We start from the raw sequence: 22,293 nt of genomic DNA on the forward strand, positions 1-22,293 counted from the left end.
TCCATTTTCAGCTGTGAATTTCATCTCTGTGCAGCAGTTGGAAAAATGCACTTCAGTTCATCAATGCAAGGGGGGGAACCATCATCTGAACAGAGTACAAGATGCAAATATGTAGATTTGTGAAGTTACAAAAAGTGGCTTCCTATAAGTTAGTTCTGCAATATAAGTTAAAAAAAACCTATTCACACCATTTCAGTCTTGAGTCCATTACTCTAATGTAGTTAATGCCCTAAGATGTGCAGGTGTTCAGATGTACAGCTCCCCATTTGGCCTGTGGAGCTGTAACAACAAAGCCACACCCATCCACCCCCCTACATATGACCCCATGTGTGGGGTAAGTAAAGACAGCACTGGACCAAAGAGATTTGCAACTGATTGATGGCACTCTTTGGAAACCCTCACAAACAGCTGATGGCCAAGGCTTCCATACTGCTACACATGGAGCTTTGCAAGTTATCACAATCAGCTGACTGTGCATAAAGTAAAAAAATACATCACCTCACATCATTGTGACATCAGGTGATTGAAAGTTGGAAGAGATAACATTCCAGCGTGCTGATCAGATCCACTTCCCACCACTGCTCTACACTGACTGGCAGAAGTTCTCCAGGGTTTCCATAGTGTCTTTCCTGCCCCTCACTGGATATACTACAAGCAAAACATGGAACCTCCTTGAGGTGAAGCAAGTGCTCTGCTACTGAGCTAAGGCCCAGCAAGGACAGCATTCTAATACATGCTTAGAACTTGCAGTCCAACAAGTAGGAACAGATATCAATGCAGGTATTGAAAGTCACTTCCAATTGTGCTTGGTCTCAAGGTGCCAGTCTTCCAGTAAGTGTGACATACCAGGTTGCTTTCAGGGTGCATATTTACTGTTTTGGAACACTTGAATGTATAGCTGGTCTTCCTAATTCTGTGATGGGCAGTGGGAGTGGCATTCAACTTAGTCATGTTCATTAATTTCAATAGATCTACTCTGCATAAAACTTAGTTCAATACCATCCAAAGCATGTTTTCATATTGTCAATTCCACAGATGTTAGCAAAGAACTTGTCTCCACCCCACACTGCAAAACAAAGTTTGGGAAGATCAGAGTTCCTTCTTCAAGACTATTGTTTTGAGTTATGTCTCAACACCTCCATTAAAAATGCATGGATTAAAATAATGATAAGCAGTTCAAAAATGTTATTTCCAAAGGGATTATTTTGTGTGAACAAACATATGGATTTCTTTCCAAGGTGATTTTTTTTATAAAAAAAAAATGTAGTTGTTTTTGTTGTTGTTGTTGTTGTCGTCGTCATCATAGACCGATGCTGATGATTTCTTGGAGGACTATTTCAAGATCACAAACTCACTCATAATTCTGCATAAACTCAATTATCTTTTCATACAAGCGCTGTGGGGCATCAAGGCCCAAGAAGAAATCTGTGTGTTCCCAGTCAGGAATTATCTTGTGGTAAACTAGGTTTGAGACCTGAGGCAGCCACCGGGCAACATTCTTTGAGGTTGAAACCCAGTCGTTCCCACCAATCCAGAGAGCTGTTGGAACAGTCATTTGTTTAATATCATAGGAGGGTGCTGTTTCCTAAAAGAGAGGGGGAAATAACAGGTTAAAAAATAGTTTGTAAGTTACGACTTTGCAGAAACTTCTACCGGTCCACAACAGAAAGTGTCCTCTCGTATTGTATCACAGTGTGGTACGTTGGCTTGACAGCCACGGACAGAAAGTCTTTACAGAGGGTTGTGAACTAGATGACATCACAAGGGATCGATGGCTTAGGAGAGTGAGAAAAATTTTCAGTGACGATTCACACCCCGGCCAGCACCTCTTTAATCTTCTACCCTTGGGCAGGAGAAATAGAAGTATAATCAGTCGTACTAACAGGCTAAAAAACAGTTTCTATCTGTGGGCTGTTAGGCTGCTGAATGGAAAATAATATAGTGCAACTGACTTTCGGGGTTCATGTGTTGTGTGACAAGCACACTGGGTGCAATGTGATTGAGTGTTTGTGGGGGAGGGAGGCTCGGTTACTGGTTAATATACATAGTCTCCAACCAGCTTTGGACAGTCTCTTGAAATCACTTGAAATTGTGAACACATTTCTTTCACAGATTGCAGCAGCATCCATTTACAGTTTCAGGCTTGATGGCATCCACTGCCTGCTCAATGCAAAATGATGCATTCAGCAAGGCTGAGGGACTCCCATGATGCCATGAGATTGCGATGCAGATCAGTATCCATCGTGTTGATCCTTCACAGCTTTAAATCCAGGGGCTAACTGCTCTGCTTTGGCAATGTAGGTCTGCTCAGGAATCTTCTTCCAGAACAGGCCCATCTCGTCTGTGCTTAAAACCTGCTCTGGAAGATACTCCTTTTCCTGCAACAGCCTCTTCAGCAACCTCCATGTCTGCAAATGCAGCTTCACCGGTGCTGGGGATGTTCTTCAAACTGAAGCAACATTTGAAGCAGTTCAGCCAACCAGAGCTGGCGTTGAACTCCTTCTCAAGCTGCTCCCCCTGTACCAGTATATAAAGGTAAAGGTAAAGGGACCCCTGACCATCAGGTCCAGTCGTGTCCGACTCTGGGGTTGCGGCGCTCATCTCGCTCTATAGGCCAAGGGAGCCGGCGTTTGTCCGCAGACAGCTTCTGGGTCATGTGGCCAGCATGACAAAGCCGCTTCTGGCGAACCAGAGCAGCGCACGGAAACGCCGTTTACCTTCCCGCTGGAGCGGTCCCTATTTATCTACTTGCACTTTGATGTGCTTTCGAACTGCTAGGTGGGCAGGAGCTGGGACCGAGCAACGGGAGCTCACCCCGTGGCAGGGATTCGAACCGCCAACCTTCTGATCAGCAAGCCCTAGACTCTGTGGTTTAACCCACAGCGCCACCTGGGTCATATAAACACACACACACACACACAGAGAGAGAGAGAGAGAGAGAGAGAGAAAGAAATGCAATTAGTGGGAAATTCTTACCTGATTGTGGTGAGCCATGTTTTCTTCAATGCTACCCCAGTCAAAGGCTTTGAACTTTCCACTCTTCAAACCCTGAAAAAGAGGTGTATCGTATTTTGAAAAATAAAATGGGGAAATTATCATTATAGTTAATTAATTATATTTCTATACTGCCCTACATCCAAGGATCACAGTTCAGTTTGCAATGTACATAACATAAAAACAAAACAACAATTTCCCCCCTTCCTCACCCAGTTTAAAAGAGGTGTAATTAGCCAAAAGCCGGTAAGAAGGGGAAAGTTTTTGACTGGTGCCTAAAGATACGTAATAAAGCCATCAGATGAGCCACCCTAGGGAGAGCATTCCACAAATGGGGATTCACCACAGAGAAAGCTCATTCTCATGTTTCCATCTTCCAGACCTCTTGTGGAAGAGGGATCATGAAGAAGCGCCTCATCTGTGCCATCTGGGTCAGTTCATATGGAGAGAAGCAATCCTTGGGTATAGCAGTACTGGGCCACTTAAGGCCTTAGAGGTCAAAACCAGTGCTTTAAATTAGGCCCAGAAACTGATTGGCAGCCAGTACAGTTGGGCCAGGATTGGTGTTATCTGCTCAAACTTGCCTCTCTATGCAAACTGGCTGCTGAATTCTGTATCCACTGTACTTTCTGAACCACCCAAAGAAAGGTATGCAAAGCCATTGAAAAGCCACTGGTATCATTTCAGCTTTTGCAGTTTTTCACTGAGATGTCTAAGAGAATTAATAGGGACACATTTCCCCTGTCTTGCTCTGACAGAGGTCATCATATCAGGCAACCAAAGCAGATTCGGTGCCAAAACTGGGCCTAAACCTCAACTGAAGTGGATCTAGAAAATCCACTTCTTTCAAGACTGCCTGGATCTGGACATGATCTTCTTCTTCTTTGGCGATCACTCGTAGCCGAGTAAGATTGTCTTCTATAAACACGGTTTTAACAATGAGTCCGTAAGTGACTGTGGAGGCCAATTCTGGAACCATGTGTCCTTCCACAGTGGGGACATTGGTTTCCAGGCGGGAGTTGATCATGGTGTGGATTTATCAAGCGTGCCTTCCTCTTAGCATGTTTCTCCCTTGCATCCTGAGTTTGAGTGTCTTCAAAGCCCATGACACCTTTGGTAAAGGCTGTTCTCCACTTGGAGCACTCACAGGCAAGTATTTCCCAGTTGTTGGTGTTTATACTACATTTTTTTAAAAAATTGTCTTTAAACCTCTTTTGTTGACCACCAGCATTACACTTTTCATTTTTAAGTTCGGAATAGAGTAGTTGCTTTGGAAGACGATAATCAAGCATCCACACAACATGACCAGTCCAATGATGTTGATGTTGAAGAATCATTCTTCAATCCCACTTAATGGGATCTTGAAGGGCTTGAGTGTTCATTTTATGCCTTGGTTTCCTTCCTTGAAGCCTGCGTTGAGGTATAGTCTTGATAGCCATCGTGGAGCATATTAGTCGGTGATCTCTCCAGCAGTCATCAGCACTCATCATAGCTCTGGTAAGGATCACATCACGGCTATCCTTAGACTATAACATAGTCTATGAGGTGCCAGTGGTTTGACCAAGGATGGCTCCATGAAGTTTTAAATTTATTTTTCATTCGAAAGAGTGTGTTGGTAATAACAAGGTTGTGTGCTGCACATATTGTCAAAAGTAAGATTCCGTTCTGGTTGCTGTTGCCAATTCCTTTTTTCCCAAGAGTCCCAGGCCATAGATTGAAATCTCGCCCAACTCTTGCATTAAAATCACCCAGGAGGATAATTTTATCTTCCATAGGCATCTCTGATAGGACGGTATCCAGCTAAGAGTAATTTTTTTCTTTAATTTCTTCATCAGCATCCGGGGCATAAACAGGAATTAGTGAATGAATCAATAGTCATGCTGTAACTCAGGCTATGCAATAACGTCCAACCTCCTTTAGGGAGCAGAACAATGTTGTAAGTGTCCAAAGAAAGATATGCAAAGCCATCGAAAAGCCACTGATATCATTTCAGCTTTTGCAGTTTTTCTAGGCCATGGGTAGGCAAACTAAGGCGCGGGGGCCAAATCCGGCCCAATCGCCTTCTAAATCCGGCCCACGGATGGCCCGGGAATCAGTGTGTTTTTACATGAGTAGAATGTGTCCTTTTATTTAAAATGCATCTCTGGGTTATTTGTGGGGCATAGGAATTCGTTCATTTCCCTCCCCCCCCCAAAAAAATATACTCCGGCCCCCCACAAGTTCTGAAGGACAGTGGACCGGCCCCCTGCTGAAAAAGTTTGCTGACCCCTGTTCTAGACTATTCATTCTTAACTGACTTGCTGTCATGAGAATGATGGGGAGATATACTAACACTTGGGAGTTGTCTAATTTACACTTGCCGTATTTTTCGCTCCATAGGGCGCACTTTTTCCCTCCTAAAAAGGAAGGGAAAATATTGGTGCATCCTACGGAGCGAATGCTCCCGGTCAAGCAAGCAGAGCGCACGCATTTACAGGGAGCTGGGGCTCCCTGTAAATACGCACGCTCCGCTTGCTTGACAGGGAGCAGGGAAGGAGGGGCGGGTGGCAGCCGCCAGCCGCCCACCCCTCCTTCCCTGCTCTGTGAAGCATCTCCTCCACTGCCCCCCCTGCCACCACGGCTTGTAAAAGCAGGCTTTTACAAGCTGTGGTGGCAGGGGGGCAGTGGAGGAGATGCTTCACGGAGCATGCTGGTGGCGGCTTCGGCGGCGGTGTGGGGGGGGGAGGCAGGGGGAGCCCAGTAGCAATGCTGTAGCGATACTACCGGGCTCCCTCAAACCAGCTGGGCTGGGGATCCTCGCTGTTTGCGGTGGGGGGAGGAGAAGCGTCGCCCAGAGATCCCCAGCCCAGCTGGTTTGAGGGGAGAGATTGAAAGATCTTTCTCTTCCTTCCCTCCCTCCCTCTCTCGCTTTCCCTCTCTCACCCCTTCCTTCCTTACTTCTCTCTCTTCCCTTCCTTCTCTTTCTTTCTCTCTCTCAAACCTTCCTTCCCTCCTTCCTTCCCTCTCTCTTCCTCTTTCTCTCTATTTCACGCCTTCCTTCCTTATCTCTCTTTCTTTCTCTCTGTCACCCCTTCCTTCCTTCCTTCCTTCCTTCCTTCCTTCCTTCCTTCCTTCTTCTGAGCCGTTGAAGGCTTTCTCCATTAAAAGCAGCCATTGGAATTGAGCTGAACGCGGCGGAGGCAGGGGGGAGGTGGAGGAGATGCTGCTGGTTGCTCCCCCCCCCAACCCCGTTTGCCAAAGCTGGCTTGTTTTTGCTATGGGGTTGGCAGGGAAGAACCAACAGCATCCATCCACCCAGCCTTTTAGAGGAGGAAAACCAGAAAAAAAAACATTTTTTATTGTTTTCCTCCTCTAAAAACTAGGTGCGCCCTATGGTTCAGTATGCCCTATGGAGCAAAAAAATACGGTACTTGGAAGTAATTCCCATTTCATTTATGGGCTGCAAAATTCTTTTGTCATGTAATCTGAATTTTCCTTTCTGCTCCCGGCAGCTAGATTATGTGGATAAGTAGCTTGGGTAACCCCTTGTGCAGAAGTGAAATATTTTGCAGGGATCAGGAATTTTCACTCCACAAGACAATCTTATTCTGCCAGGGGACCCAGTTTGGCCCACACACTTTCTCCAAAGACTTCCACCTACTATCAGGCTGAGATTGCAGTTCAGAGAGGCGTTTTCATTGAAAGACTTGGGGAAACAAATCAGCAAGAGGTTTGCATCAGAATCCCCAACTAACACTAAGGGATTGCTGCAACTTGCAACATGCTTTGAAATTCTCCATTGTTACATCAGGTTATTGACAGGTAGGCGGCCCCACCCTGCTGTTAAATGTGACCTATGACACTAATCCTGATTTTTAAAAAACTGTCCTGTGATGTCAAAAGGATTCCCCAACCCTGTTCTTTCCACAGGGCCAAGCAAAAGTTACCAGTGGCTACATTCAAGACCATGTATTCCCAAATCATAGCACTTATTGGCCTGCCTTATGGTACAACACATAGCCTTCACTAGCCTGGAGTCCTCCAGATGTTCTGGACTACAATTCTCATCAACCCCAGCCAGCGTGACATGGCTGATGGGAGTTGTAGTCCAAGCAGGTTGGCAAAGGTTGCAGTTGCACTAACAACACCTGGGTTATTTATTAAAACACATGTCAACCAAATGCTGCAGAAATGTAGCATTTGTCCATCTAAATACATAGGGAATATAGTTTCAATTAAAAAATCAAATCCACTGGGGGAATGATTATATCTGTTGCTGATGAAATACCACTATTTGGTAAAACAACAACAACAACAACAACAACAACAACCACCTGCCCATCTGGCTGGGTTTCCCCAGCCACTCTGGGCAGTGGTGGAGCTTCATGCTCCAGCACCAGGGGGTGGAGAGCAGGAGGGAGCGGGGCTGGTGCGCATCCTGGGGGCGGGGCGCTCATCCTGGGGGTGTGGTGGGCCACCCACAGGGGCAGTGCGCTCCCCCTGCACTCCTCTTCCTCTGCCAGTGACTCTGGGTGGCTCCCAACAGAATATTAAACAGAATTAAACTTCAAACATTAAAAACTTCCCTAAACAGGGAAGATAAAAACACAAAAGCACCTTTGGCTTTAAATCCTTTAGCATAAAAGCAGAATATATTTGTTAAATATGTAAAAAGAGAGGCTGAATTATATAGCTGAATGTTTCCTTCCGTTATATTTCTAGATTTCTTTCTAATAGTCTGTTCTTTTGAAAACAATCAGCAGTGCTATTTTTGTAGAAAAAGAGATGCTAGAACTCATCACAAACACCTCCCTTGTTCTCTTATAATGGCATTGATGCCCACCTGAGAGGTGCTGGAACGGAGTTCTGGTGAGTTCCAGCTAAAAAAAAAGACCTGGCAATCATCCATTCAAAGATTCAATCAATACATTTAGCTTATTTTAACATAATTTAGGATTTAGGTTCTACCTGAGCCCAGTGAAGCATGTTCTGAACCGATACCCCAGCTGGCCAGTGTGATAGGTACACATCACTACGACTCTAAGAAAGAAGAGCAAAGTGGTTAGCTCAATTTATCACAAAGTACAACAACCGCTAGGAACGCGGGTGGCACTGTGGTCTAAACCACAGAGCCTAGGGCTTGCCAATCAGAAGGTCAGCGGTTGGAATCCCCACGATCGGGTGAGCTCCCGTTGCTCGGTCCCTGCTCCTGCCAACCTAGCAGTTTGAAAGCACGTCAAGTGCAAGTAGATAAATAGGTACCACTCCGGTGGGAAGGTAAACGGCGTTTCCGTGCGCTGCTCTGGTTCGCCAGAAGCAGCTTAGTCATGCTGGCCACATGACCCAGAAGCTGTAAGTCGGCTCCCTTGGCCAGTAAAGCAAGATGAGCATCGCAACCCCAGAGTCGGACATGACTGGACCTAACGGTCAGGGGTCCCTTTACCTTTACCATACAACAACCACTTCACTTCCATTTGGTTTGTTTGAACAAAACAAGTACACCAGAGCTTAACATCTGGATATTATGAAGGAATCAGTGTTTAGTTAGTAAGTCCACTCACTTCTTAAGGATCTTCCAAAGGCCCTGATGAGGGAGCACAGCATTGGCATCCTGTCCAGATGGGACCATCACCAAGCCTGCACCCGGGATTGGCAAATGGGGATGCAGGCTTGGATGTGGGTTGAGCCAGGTGGCAGAGCTGATGGAACAAGAAAGCTTCCCTCAAGTCTGTGTCCAGGACATTTAAACAGCTTGCACCTGGAGCCCTTACCTGAGCTTTTTCATCGGGTTCCTCACCCACCCTTGGTTCAAGTTGCTGCTCAATGACCTTGCTGTGGTTATGGTGGTCGCCATTTTCTGGGCCAGGTAGGAATTTGCCCACCAGGCAAATTGGCTCTGGCCTGGTGGTTTTGCCTACCTCGTGGCAATCATCACAACCAAGCAGAGCGCCTTCTTGGCAGTGACACCCACCCTGTGCAACGCCCTCCCATCAGATGTCAAGGAAATAAACAACTATCTTTCTTCTAGAAGACATCTGAAGGCAGCCCTGTTTAAGGAAGTTTTTAATGTTTGGTGTTTTATTGTGTTTTTAATATGCAGTTGGAAGCTGCCCAGAGTGGTTGGGGAGGCCCGGCCAGATGGGCAGGGTATAAGTAATAAATCTATTTATTGTTATTTGGATGGAGGGGAGGTTGTAGTCTCTGCCTGCTCCTCCAAACCCTGGGGTATTCAGTTAAAGGGATCTGAGGGGAGTTGCCATGTCCTTCTGCCCAGTCAGGGGCCAGGGCTCTCTCCCAGATGGCAGTCCCTGTGGGTGTCACCCTATTTGATGTAAGTATTAGGAACCCCAGCACGGATTGACCTATGGTGTCACTTCCAACAGGTGGGACAGAAGTATTTTGATTCCCCATGCCCAAGCCAAACCCTTCATCTGTATTCAATAAAATTGTGGCCTGTTTCAACCCAAAGCAGTCTTGGTTGTCCATTAATTCTCCAGGGGGTTGGGGACTGAGGTGCTCGATGCCTGGGCCTGCAATTACATGCACCTCTTTATCGAGATCAGCTTAACACTCTAAACTGAAGAAATACAACCTGTGCCGTTAAAAATGATAGTACAACCCGTACAGCACATAGGCAACAATTATTCACAAAATAAATATTCTTGTTCAAAAACAATTTTTCACCATTTATCAAGTTTTTGTGTGCAAGGCAACTGCTTACAACGTGCCATGAAAATTTATAAGCTATCTAAAATAAAGTGAACTTGCAATATCAGGTTTTACTAAGTTCTCACAACTTCTTGACTCAATTTTTGTTTTTTCTTGTTTTTTGAGTAAGTTCAAGAAGAAGGTAGGTAAGCTCAACGATGTTCCCGGAAGCTATGAAGTGCAGGTGGAAGACAGGGTGCCAGCATTCTATCCCCGTTTCGCCCTAGCAGTCCATAAAGTTAAAGAGCTCCTTCTATCTGGGATGGTCGTCCTCTTCCACCGAGCGCGCAGCTTCGGGAGGGACGCACATGGAGCGGTGAGGGAGGAAGGGGACACCCGCCTAGCCAGCCAGATCAGCCGAATCAACCCTGGTGATCAATGGGGTGACAGATGTCGCAGCCAGATCGCCCTCACAGTTTTCTGGGCTTCCTCAGTAGTCTCGAGCCATTAATGTATCTATTAGTGCTAAATGTAGTTATAGAAACAATTTCTTGGCTTAAGCATAAAGAACTGAATAGCTTAGCTTAGCCTTGATAAATGGTGAAAAATTGTTTTTGAACAATAATACTTATTGTGCGAATAATTGTTGCCTATGTGCTATACGGGTTGTACTAACACTCTAAACTAGCTGCCATTACCAATATTATGTTACCAAACAAAAGGGAAATTAGCATAGAGCAAGGAATTTCACTTTTAGCTGTCCCACAGTGTAAATGCATTTCTAATTATACTGGAGACCTGTGCATATTTAATAAGAAGTAACTTGCATTGTGTTCAGCAAGGCTTACTCCCAGGTAACTATGCACAGGATTGCAGTCCTAACTATAATTCTTTTCATTATACAGTACAACCAGGGCCAATTCAGACATGACAAATAACCACCACTGATACAGAGGGCCATGGCATTTGTGTACATTCCTCCTGTGTGACATGAAATCACCCCACCCTGCTTTGGTGCCATGTCCATTTGTGTGACCAACCATGGTTAAGGGGCACTCTTGGACTCTCATCAGGAAATATGAACTGGACCTCAGAAATGCTCTTAGCTATGGTCCTATTGCATCATGGTGGCAATGACACCATTTTCAATCAGGATGGCAGGCCAATTTTACCCAAATTAAACATTCCTCGCCCACCCAAGAAAATGATTTGGGGCCAGGTCAGGCGCTGACTGACTTAAGTGGTAGCCCTGGGTTGATGTCTGTGTGTGCACATTGCCCAAAATATCACAAATTACCCTATCCATTTGAAAATCACATTTTTAAATTAGTTCCTTCAAATTCATGAGCAGTACAGCACTAGTGCTCAATAAAGCTTATTGGGGAGCTGCCTCAAGCTCATTTTGCCCAGGGGTAATTAAGTTACAGAAGTCATAAGTGGCTATCATTTCAGAGATGCCTCCACACACTCCCGTAAGTAGTCAGAAATCTTACCATATTTTGATTTTTCATATTAAATCCAGTTCCTAGGTGGATAATAAAGCTACAGATATAATCAATTAAGAAACGGTTACACACGTGAGTAGCAATCCATTTAAAAAATTTGCTTTGAGGAAACATCTGTTTAGTTCCAAATATTCCCTGTCGAAAGAAAAACACGAGTACATAGATCATTTTGTTATTCAAGCCTGTTTTCCTAGAGATACGTCTAATAATATCAAGTAGCAACAAAATACCACAAAAATATTGCCCATTCACAGTGACTCCCCTCCCCGCAAGCAAGGCCTCAGCCCCAAAGGGGAACAAACTGGAGAAGACAATGTTCTGGGATTTTAGACATTGGCCACAACTTTGTTGGTTCCAGATGTAGGTTGGATTTGGCTAAGGCATTGTGTGTATATCACTCAGAGCCCCCCTGGTAGAGGGCTGTGCCATGACAGGGTCAAGCCCAGGATTAAAGGGTCATCCACAAACTGCAGGCCTGCATGTATAAACCTCCCAAGCTGCTGAAGGAAGCTCTATGGTCCATCTGCTGCACCCCTTAGCTTCTGGACAGAGACTTCCCACTAGACCCCTCTAGTACCCTGTTATCGCACAATTCTGGGTTAGGGGTGATATGTCACATCACTCCCAGGCCTTATCCATCACCCCAGACAGTGAAATTGCCAACTCGCCGCCAAACCAACCTACAACTACAACCAATCAAAGATCCTTCAACTAACATTTATTTCCTCCAGGGGGAAGGTGTGTGCCATCAGGCCTGAATAATTCCATTCTGTCAGGGTGTCCAGGTGTTGGATAACACAGCCCCCCAAGACCCATCACAGTGCTTGACACAGTGCCTGATTAATATTCACAAGGGCACCATTTTGTGGGCTGGCTTCTTGGCACCAGACTACCCATTAAACAATCTATGGCCCTTTAAACTGTGTGTTGCTTCTGTTTGTTATTATGGTATGTCTTTTTGTGTTTTTAATATTGTAAACCACCCTGTGATGTTGGTGTGAATGGTAGTATAGAAATCTAATTAATTCATTAATTGATAATTCAAATACCACATGCACAGTCAGGCAGGTAAAAACCCTGCTATATTCAAGACACAGACATTGTAATTGTAGCTAAGAGACAAGATGACAGAGGTCAAATGTACTTTGACATGTATGCAATGAGCAACTGGCACCCTTCCGAAGTGGTTCCCATAACATTAACATCATTTCAGTAGGAGCTTGAATATGCAAGCGACTTGTAGTTATGCAAACATAGCCTCCAAGGGCACTGCTTTCTAATCCGCTTGCCATTTTGCCAAATAGTTGTGCTATATATTGCTTAATTCCACACTAATTTCAACAAAAGTGCTTTACTTCTCTATAGTTGGCATGGTGGTGTTAGGGAGAATGAATTTAGTGTCGTGCCTCTCGTCTTCATTCCCAGGTTGAGAATGCGAGGAGTGGCTCTTCTTCCAATCTGAAAGGGGCACTCAGTCTGCTTTTACCAAGGGTAGAAATAGGTGCGTTCCAAAGTCCTTTGTGCATTAGTGAAATCACATAAAATGGGGAGTCACCTGTCTCAGCTCAGCTGAGTGCAGGGAAGAACCTCCTCAGCCTGTCAACTATGCAAGCTCTGCTGTTCCTCCAGCTCCCGGCTGATTGGTGGAAAAGCGGCTGCTGCTGAGCCACCCCACATTTCAACTGTTAGGTGGGGAGGCCTCCTGCTTGTGAGGAGACCCTCCCCAAAGGCTGGGGAGGGTCTCTTCATGATGCAGGAGAACTCTCCAGGGTGTTCCCCATTTCCAGGATTCATTTACTGGCCCCGCTTATACGCATGGTTGGGCGCAAATAGAGCATGCATAATGGGGAGTTACCTGTACCAAACCCTTTAATATGGGCACTTGATACAAACAAAGGTATGAGGATCGTCCTCACACCGGCACCTCTTTTTACTGTCCAGGTCAGACATTTTGTGCTGGCACCCATGACACGCCCCCTTTTTTTACTCAAAAATAGTCCTAGGTATAGAGTAGCTAAAGCAACATTCTGCAGCATTGGCCAGATTGAGCAGCTTAGATTATGGTTACCATTTTTTTTTCAAGGAATCCAGGGACACTTTTTTGAGGGGGGGATTTCATGGTTTATTTTAAGAAAGGGTTGCCCAGTGTTCTTGACCTTTTTTGGGGGGAACCCCAAAGTTGTTGGGCACGCACCTCGACACAAGGCAGGCAGAGAAGCCCATCTACAAACACACAAATGCCAAAAAAAGAGGTGGGGGGGGGAGATCAAGTAAAGGTGCTCGAGGGTCTTAGGAAAACACGCATTAAAACACACACACAAGGCACCGGCTTCCCATAACAGGGAGACCGCTGAAGGGCGAGGGCAGTCTCTATGGAGATTAAACTGGTGGTGGTGGTGTCTCGTTACCAGAGGTGGACAAACAGCGGACTCGCACACAGCCCTCCTCACAAGAGAGGCTGCTGGTGCCAGAGGAGGCGCGGAGGGAGGGAGGGAGGGAGGCTCTGTCAAGCCACAAACCCCAGGCCCCACTCCCAGCAGGAAGGCAGCGCAGCACCGCCAGGGACAAGGGCACTGCAGTGCCTTCCTCACACACACACACCCGTTAAACTCCCCATCTCCGCAGTGGTCACTGGAGGGAGAGGAGGGAGAGAAAGCAAAGGAGACTGCCCACCTGCCTGCCTGCCTGCCTTCCTCCCCCCCCCCCGTTTCCCCCTCAGCCTTCGCTTTTGTGCCTCTTTGTTCTTGTGAGAAGCCGCTGCTGTGCTCTGTCTCTCTCTGTCTGTCTGTCTGTCTGTCTCGCAACGCAGCACAGCTCTTTTCTAGGCTTCTCCTCCTCCTGCTTCACTGCCTCAGTGCCTCACTTGCCCCCCAAAGTTCAGCAGAGTTCAGGGCGAGCGTTGATTGAGGAAGCGAGTCAGAAGGAAGCTCTCTGGCTCAAGCCTCAGTTTAAATAGCCCCCCCCCCCAGCCAGTGGATTGGCTGGTTGGAACTTTGACTTGGCCGGGACCTCCAGTGCTGCTCACTGCCATGGCGCCCACCATGTTGCCTCGACGGAAGTCCCCAGGCATAAATCCGGGGACATTCCGAGAACAGATTTTGTCTGGGGACAGATTGGTGAATCCAGGGACTATCCCTGGGGACCGGAGACGTCTGGTAACCCTAGCTTAGATTCTAAGAGAATGGCAAATGGCCTCAGGTCAAATGATGGGTACATTCCCAAGTTCTTAGCTACAGCCATAGATATTTGCACACTGTAGTTTAAACAAGTATTTTGACCAAAAAGCATACTTTGAGATTGTGATCAGATATCCCAAGGAGCATCGTCAATATAGGGTTGGGGAAATCATGCACGGTGACTTGTGGTGCCAATCCAAAGAATATATTTATCTTCTGAGCGAGCTGTGGCATGATTGAAAATGCAATGAATGCTAAGAAACAGAATGGGAAATAGAAATAGAAGAGAAATGAATATGGCAACCAATGCAGTCTTGATCAAAATCCAAGAACAAGTGATTATCCCACTTTTCTCACAACATTATTGCTTTTATATTGTGTATTGTAAGACTTGTGAAGAAGTGTTTGCCATCACAGGCACATGATGGCCATGACTAGTGCAGGGACAGCCTAAAGAATGGACACTGAGACTGGTATTGGGTTGAATTAAACCACAGCATTATTAATTACAGGAAAGAGTAGGTATGGCCAAAGCACTGGGCATGTATCCAGCATAAAGGCAGCCCACCTGCTATCTGATAGGAACCTGGTAGGGTAGACTTTGGCCTGGGGAGTCACCCCTGCCATGGATTGGGTCCCACAACCCAGCGCAGGCTTGGGAGAAGTGTATTGGCCCATCAGTCCCCCTGTGAAGTCCCGAACAGAGACACCCCCCTAACAGGGTGCCCCTGAAACTAAGAATCTAGCCCAATGGGTGGGTGGGAAATCACAACAGTCAGTCAAGCGGGCAGCCTGTACCTGGCTGTCCCCTTAAATAGGCCACGGGTGGGCTGAGCACAGCCTCCAAGCCCCTGCCCCTGATTGGCCTTGGGGTGTTGCCCACCCACACTTGGTCATCTGATAATGCCAGAGGGAGTGGCACCAGGTGACCGTCCTTTCCCCCAGCTTTGCCAAAGATCGCAGCCTCCCTGGATCTACCACAGCTGTGCCATGTGGCAAAAGCTAGTGCCCCACATGAGCAGATATTATGGTCACACTCTTCAGGCCAAAATAAACTATGGAAAGAGTATTCAGCCCGCACTCATATCCCCTTCTCTTGTGGGCCTTAATGCAATACTTCAGGGGTTGTTAGACTACAGCTTCTTGTTATATCCAGACTGGGAAACTTTTATTTAAATTGCAACTACAAACCTGTTTGATCCTCACTTCAAATCCAGGATTTTAATGACATTGAACAACAGTTTGTCAGCTCAAGTAAACCAAAGCAAACAAATACACAGTTAACAAGGTGTGTAGGGATTATTATACTCCACACACCACTTTTTGTCAATCCATAGCAGCTATGAAACATTACTTGTATGGGAAATATTACTAAGTAGGAAAATGTAGGAAATCTACACAGAGATAGTTATTCACGATGCTTCTCCATAGGTATCCATGGTCTCCAAGTGAAATCTCTGTACCATAGACAAGATCTGTATTGAAATTAATATACAACACCAACCATACAAATAAATGTGTAGCTATTAGAATGGCCAACGTGTGTTTAAAGAAGCCTTCTAACCTACCCATTGTGGTGCCCTGGGAATGACCAATATAAAATAATTTCTCCTGTCCGGTTTTGTTCAGGATAAAATTTATGGAAGCTGGAAGGTCATATTTAGCCATTTCATCATAACTGCAAAGGAAAAGGACAGACTATGTTTTACATACTTGAATATGCAGCAAGATCTACATTGTGGAAGCCGATGTTCTCCAGACTAATTCTATAAACATTGTGAAACATAAGTAATTATGATTAAGCAATTACTCATCCTTATTAGAAATTTCAACTGTCGCTGCTCACTATTAGTCTGTGCCGCACTATGAGCTGTTCACTGCAAACTAAAAAAGCTCACTACATAGTTAAGAGCAAATATCAGCACCTTTGTTGTTGTTGTTGTTGTTCAGTCGTTCAGTCGTGTCCGACTCTTCGTGACCCCATGGACCAGAGCACGCCAGGCACGCCTATCCTTCACTGCCTCTCGTAGTTTGGCCAAACTCATGTTAGTAGCTTCGAGAACACTGTCCAACCATCTCATCCTCTGTCGTCCCCTTCTCCTTGTGCCCTCCATCTTTCCCAACATCAGGGTCTTTTCTAGGGAGTCTTCTCTTCTCATGAGGTGGCCAAAGTACTGGAGCCTCAACTTCAGGATCTGTCCTTCTAGTGAGCACTCAGGGCTGATTTCTTTGAGAATGGATAGGTTTGATCTTCTTGCAGTCCATGGGACTCTCAAGAGTCTCCTCCAGCACCATAATTCAAAAGCATCAATTCTTCGGCGATCAGCCTTCTTGATGGTCCAGCTCTCACTTCCGTACATTACTACTGGGAAAACCATAGCTTTAACTATACGGACCTTTGTCGGCAAGGTGATGTCTTTGCTTTTTAAGATACTGTCTAGGTTTGTCATTGCTTTTCTCCCAAGAAGCAGGCGTCTTCTGATTTCGTGACTGCTGTCACCATCTGCAGTGATCATGGAACCCAAGAAAGTGAAATCTCTCACTGCCTCCATTTCTTCCCCTTCTATTTGCCAGGAGGTGATGGGACCAGTGGCCATGATCTTAGTTTTTTTGATGTTGAGCTTCAGACCATATTTTGCGCTCTCCTCTTTCACCCTCATTAAAAGGTTCTTTAATTCCTCCTCACTTTCTGCACTATGAGCTGTTCACTGCAAACTAAAAAAGCTCACTACATAGTTAAGAGCAAATATCAGCACCTAGAGAGCCAAATAAGGCAAGCCTGCAGAACACCCCTGCACAGAATAGGGGCTGCCACCAGAGTGCCTATAAATCAGCTGTGCGGTATAAAAATGCAGCACAAACAGATTAGAAGAGGGAAATGAGTCCATCTGTTGCTGACACTTTTCTTCATGAAAAAACATGTAGCATGACTCTAATGCCAGAAGAAAAAAAGAGAAAAAACCATCTTTTTTTTTTTTTTTAAATGGAGTTTCAGGAGGAAAAATATTTTTCCTGTGGGAAGCCAATTGCTTTGCTTCACCTCCCCCCAGGTCCGAGGACCTTCAAATTCTGGCCCAGTAACTGTACTGGGAATTCGCAGGACCCACAGTAAGTCCATCCACACCCAATCTAATTATACCCAAAGTGCAGCTGATTTGCTAACATCTGTAGACTTCATCCTTTGGTGCTTGAGTTATGCCAACTGTGCGAGTCATATTGTTGTTGGCAACCGCCTGTGTCAGGAGACAATGGAAGGGTGTGCATTGTGGGGTGAAGTCAAACCATTAAAGAGTTAGGATTCCTGCTGTGGCTGTAGAATCCCATACAGATATATTGTGGCAGCTGGGGCAAATGAAGGCGTCTGGATGTGTTGATGCAAGTGCACCATAGTGCTCCTTCTTTCTGCACTCCTCCTCTGCTGTGGATGCATGACTGGAATGACTGTCTCCAGGCACTACAGCCATCTTCAAGGGAGGCCCCCACAGCAGCATTAGCATTGCCAGCCTTTCTGCCAGATTTCCAGACAACTTTGTAACACAGAGTTGGTCAGCTCTTCATACAGCACATCTTTTGGGAATCCTGCCAACTTCCATTCTTGATCAATGTATGTAATTCCCCAAATGAATAATGTATGAGATTTGTTTAAAGAAACAACCACCAATTACATATATTTGGAAATGTGTATACAAACACACACAAACATTTCTACTCCTCCATATCTTGTTTTTCAGGGCACTGTTCAATGTTGAAACAGAAGAGAAAGAGGGTGGCAGATTAATCATCCTAAATGGAAGACTAGGAACCAGAAACACATAATGAAGTTTAGAAAGCTCACTCTACCTGAATCGCCAGAATTCTTCTTGCTCCACAGTATAGTTGATGTGTTTCATGGACCAGGTGCTTCCTCTACTGTTTCCTAGCCAAACATCATAGCCAGCATCAGCCAGTATGAAGCCCAGGCTGTTGTTCTCCAGATTTGCCACCCAATTACTACCACTGCAAAGCATCCCATGTTGCAGAAATACTACGGGCTTTGGATCTGAAACTGAAGTGTTTTAAATATAAAAAGTAACTTCAGTGTCTTTTTCCAGCAAGACAGTGATCCATCAGAACCTTGAATGGCATTGTTGTCATTCATATTTCAGCCAGTGAGGTGGGCAGGTGGGTCAACGTTATTCTTGTGGCTTCCCAACAAACAGGGTTGCAGGTGCTTACTGAGAGGGAGAGGGAAGGAGGCAGTGCATATTGGCACAGCCAATCCAATTCCCCCATCTCTGCATGCCATACCAGGACAAGATCCGCCAACCTTGCATCTCCTCTCTTCCTCTCAATGAGCTCCAGTGAAGTGAAGTGTTGGGAAATCAGGAGACCAATGGTATCCCACAGATGCCACTTCACTGGAAGCTTCTGCATATCAACTACTATAAACTTGGGGCACAGAGCGTGCATGGCCATCAATTTCACATGCCTGGAATAAATCACTCCTGAATGCAATATGAAAAATTAGAGGTCCCTCCCTCCAAATAAATGTTTTATTGTTTTCACTTATTTTTACAAGACGTAACAGTCAATATTGAATCATTCCAGAAATCTGAATCATTCCAGCAACCATTTCTCTAATAGGGAGGAAAAGAGTAAAATATGCTTGACCTCATCAATTTATATGGCCTCTTTCAAACTTATAGAGAAAATAGAACAAGAACACACTCAGATTTCATAATAATAGTCACACATTACCAAGCAAACTCACTTTGTGTTCTTGCAATAAATCAAACTTTTGCAAAGCAAGAAATTATCATATTATAATTATAATGAAAAATCCCCACACTATTGAACATTTGTATATATGCATACACACAAATTATAACTCAAAACACACACTCACCCTTGTTTGACTGATTTCTTTTCCCATGAGGAATTCTGTTAATACTCAGGATATACCCATCATCTGTCACCACTTCATATTCCTCACTGGGATATCCTCTGAAAGAAATAATTTCGCTCTGCAGGGCCGAGAGGGTTTGGTTTGGAAGGTTATAAGGTGACTGTAAAATGGCTAAACGCTTATTTTCACAGAAAACGATTGATTACTAGAGTACGCAGATAGGTGAGAAGCCAGTTCAAGTAGTAATATTATGAGTGTGCCAAACACAATCAGTTGTTTGGCAGTTCAAAAGAAATCTAAGAATTGCTTTCCTGCATCCTTCTGCTGCAATTAGAAATGAAGGAGGCCTTCTGATGCTGGCATGACACCTTCATTTCAGGATGTTTTTATCTGTCAAGCCTGCTGCTGCTGCTGCTGCTGCTGCTGCTGCCGCCGCCATTCTACAGTGGTTCCCAAATGTCAGCCTCCCTCCTTTGGACCACTTTAAAAGAGCTGAGGGTCTTGGTGGACCACTTAAATATTTTTCTTCTTGCAGTTGAGCAATTATAATGAACTCTGCAAGATGCTAAAGTTGCCACTGTTGGAGCAACTAAATGAAGCTCACAGAGCACTGGCGTTCCATGAAGCACATGCTGGGAACTACTTTAGGCTGCTTATTCTTTTAAAGAAAATGTTGTAAGCTACCCTGAGCAATGATGCATTGGCAAGACAAAGTATGTATTCAAAATAAAACAATAAATATTTTCTTGCCCCCTAAAATCCCAGCAGCCCATTAAAAATGAACTTCAGTTATATGGAGTATAGCACCATTAAGCATCACTTATTGTCAAAAATCCCTTGAGGTAAGAAGACAGGAAAGAAAAGGTTAATGGCTTACAATATTCATAGTAGCTTCTGGATTTATTTTTCTTCTTTTAAAAAATGTTTCTGAAGTAAGAAGTGCTAGGAAAATGCCTGCCCCCATTATGAAGAGCCACATCCTTGACCTGCATGGAAACAAATCCATATTCCAGCACAGATATATAACTCCTGCTCCACAGAGCTAAATTAAAGCAACTGCCGATGAGATGTACTTTAAGCTTCGTCATATTCCACAGAAAGAAATGACCGATGGCTTAAATAGCTTGCCATTGTTTGTCAATTACAAGCCACACCTACCAGGAAGGAGGGGGAAATGCCAAGTAATTATGTGATTGGATTATCCCTTGCTCAACTACCAACCTACTCCGAAGTCATTTCCATTGAGGTTAATATAACATTACTCCACACAAGTGAGCATAGATAAGACTGCTGTCTCAGGTTTGTTTTTTTAAAGGTTGGTCAAGACGCAAAAACCAGTTTAGCATAACAGCTGAGAGTACAAACCACCAACCAACAGGTAGCTGCAGTGGCGAACCTTGGCACCTCAAATTTCATCAAAGCCCAGCACACCCACCTACCATCTCTTGCCTTCTGTTGGATGTTGTTATTGTAGCACCCCAGAAACTCAGCACTCAGTGCAACTGAATCATTTTGGTTAACATCCACAATGGATTTTCTGCATTCCTTAAGCACAAATGGATTGGGAAGAGCATGGTTCCAAGAGGAAGAGCATGGCCGATTAAACACTCCAAAGGGAAAACTAGGAGCCAGAACCAAGCAATATAGTTTAGAAAGCTCACTCTACCTGAATAGCCAGAATTCTTGCTGTTCCACGTTATATCTCATGTGTTTGCTGGACCAGGTGTTACCTCTGCTGTCTCCTAACCAAGCATCATAACCAACATCAGCCAATATTTGACACTCAGTTAGAATAATAATAATAATAATAATAATAATAATAATAATAATAATAATAATAATAATAATAATAATAATAATTTATTATTTGTACCCCGCCCATCTGGCTGGGTCTCCCCAGCCACTCTGGGCGGCTTCCACCAAACATTAAAATACATTTAAAATATCACAGTTTAAAAACTTCCCTAAACAGGGCTGCCTTCAGGTGTTTTCTGAATGTCAGGTAGTTGTTTATTCCCTTGACTTCTGATGGGAGGGCGTTCCACAGGGCGGGTGCCACTACCGAGAAGGCCCTCTGCCTGGTTCCCTGTAGTTTTGCTTCTCGCAGAGAGGGAACCGACAGAAGGCCCTCGGCGCTGGATCTCAGTGTCCGGGCTGATTGATGGGGGTGGAGACTGCTGCTGAAATACTGCAGTCTTTGGACCTGAGAGTAAATAGCTTTAAACATAATTACAAGAAGTAAGTTCAATGTTTCCTTCCAAGCACAAGGTGATCAATCAGAAACTTCAACGCTAGTCACTATTGTCATTCCACATTGCCATCAGCAGCCAGTGAGGTGAAGCAGGTGGGGCATAATTGCTCTCCCAGTCCCAGCCCCAACAGACTTATTTGCTGGTGCTTACTGAGAGGGAGATAGAAGGGTCAGGCACCGGCAGTTTGGTCTGGGTATTTTTAAGAACTAACATATATCATTAATTCAGTGCTACTCTCATTTGTTTTACAGGGATTAGGAATTAGACCAGCCACCTTAAAATCATGAACAATTGCTTACATCAATTTGTTATCATGTGAATAGATAACAAAGTAGGCCAGGTAACAAAATGTAGGCCAGTCTTTGGTTGCAGTGCTTGTTCAATTTCATTAGAGCCACCTGGTATGTCTCAATGGTACCCCTTTTGACCTCTCGGAGGACTACTGTACATAACAGACAAGGGAGCAAGCATTGTCAACTACATCCAAGCATCACACTCCATTTTCCCCTACGTGGAAACTCTGTTGATAGACTCTATTTAGACAGTGACCACGTCCCTTTAAGGTTGACTCTCCAAATGAATCACATTCGATCATAAGCCTTAACAGAAACTAAAATGGTGGGCCACTTATATGGAGAGAGGAGGCTTAAATGGTCCCACCAAATTGATTGTAACATCAAACAGAGAATGGCCATGGAAAAACTCCAAAGCCTATGCCTCCAAGCCCTAGAAGAGACCAGGAACATTTGTGAGCTGTATCAGGAGATAATTAAGAAATTCAGACCACTCCTGATTTCCATCTCCCAACTTAAACCTCCTGGAGCTGGTTTGACAGGGACTGTAGGTCCAAGAAG

The 22,293-nt window shown here is 44.8% G+C and overlaps 1 protein-coding gene across 2 annotated transcripts; it reads right to left on the minus strand.

Annotated features, from left to right (window-relative positions):
* Positions 1 to 864: 864 nt before the first annotated feature.
* On the minus strand, positions 865 to 20,255 carry LOC117046807 (putative lysosomal acid lipase/cholesteryl ester hydrolase). 2 transcript variants are annotated; one of them, XM_033149218.1, is made up of 9 exons: positions 20,065 to 20,255; positions 19,188 to 19,305; positions 18,143 to 18,341; positions 15,871 to 15,980; positions 14,417 to 14,556; positions 11,115 to 11,261; positions 7,942 to 8,013; positions 2,977 to 3,048; positions 865 to 1,585 (listed from the first exon to the last, which is right to left on the minus strand). In XM_033149218.1, exons 1-9 carry the CDS (start codon positions 20,191 to 20,193, stop codon positions 1,352 to 1,354), a joined length of 1,221 nt encoding a protein of 406 aa, XP_033005109.1. In that variant the 5' UTR covers positions 20,194 to 20,255; the 3' UTR covers positions 865 to 1,351. The 2 variants fall into 2 exon arrangements, with proteins under 2 accessions (XP_033005109.1, XP_033005108.1); XM_033149217.1 differs by having other exon boundaries at positions 18,143 to 18,347.
* Between the last annotated feature and the right edge of the window lie 2,038 nt (positions 20,256 to 22,293).

The sequence above is a fragment of the Lacerta agilis genome, chromosome 5 (genome assembly GCF_009819535.1).
Source record: "Lacerta agilis isolate rLacAgi1 chromosome 5, rLacAgi1.pri, whole genome shotgun sequence".
Lineage (NCBI taxonomy): Eukaryota > Metazoa > Chordata > Lepidosauria > Squamata > Lacertidae > Lacerta > Lacerta agilis.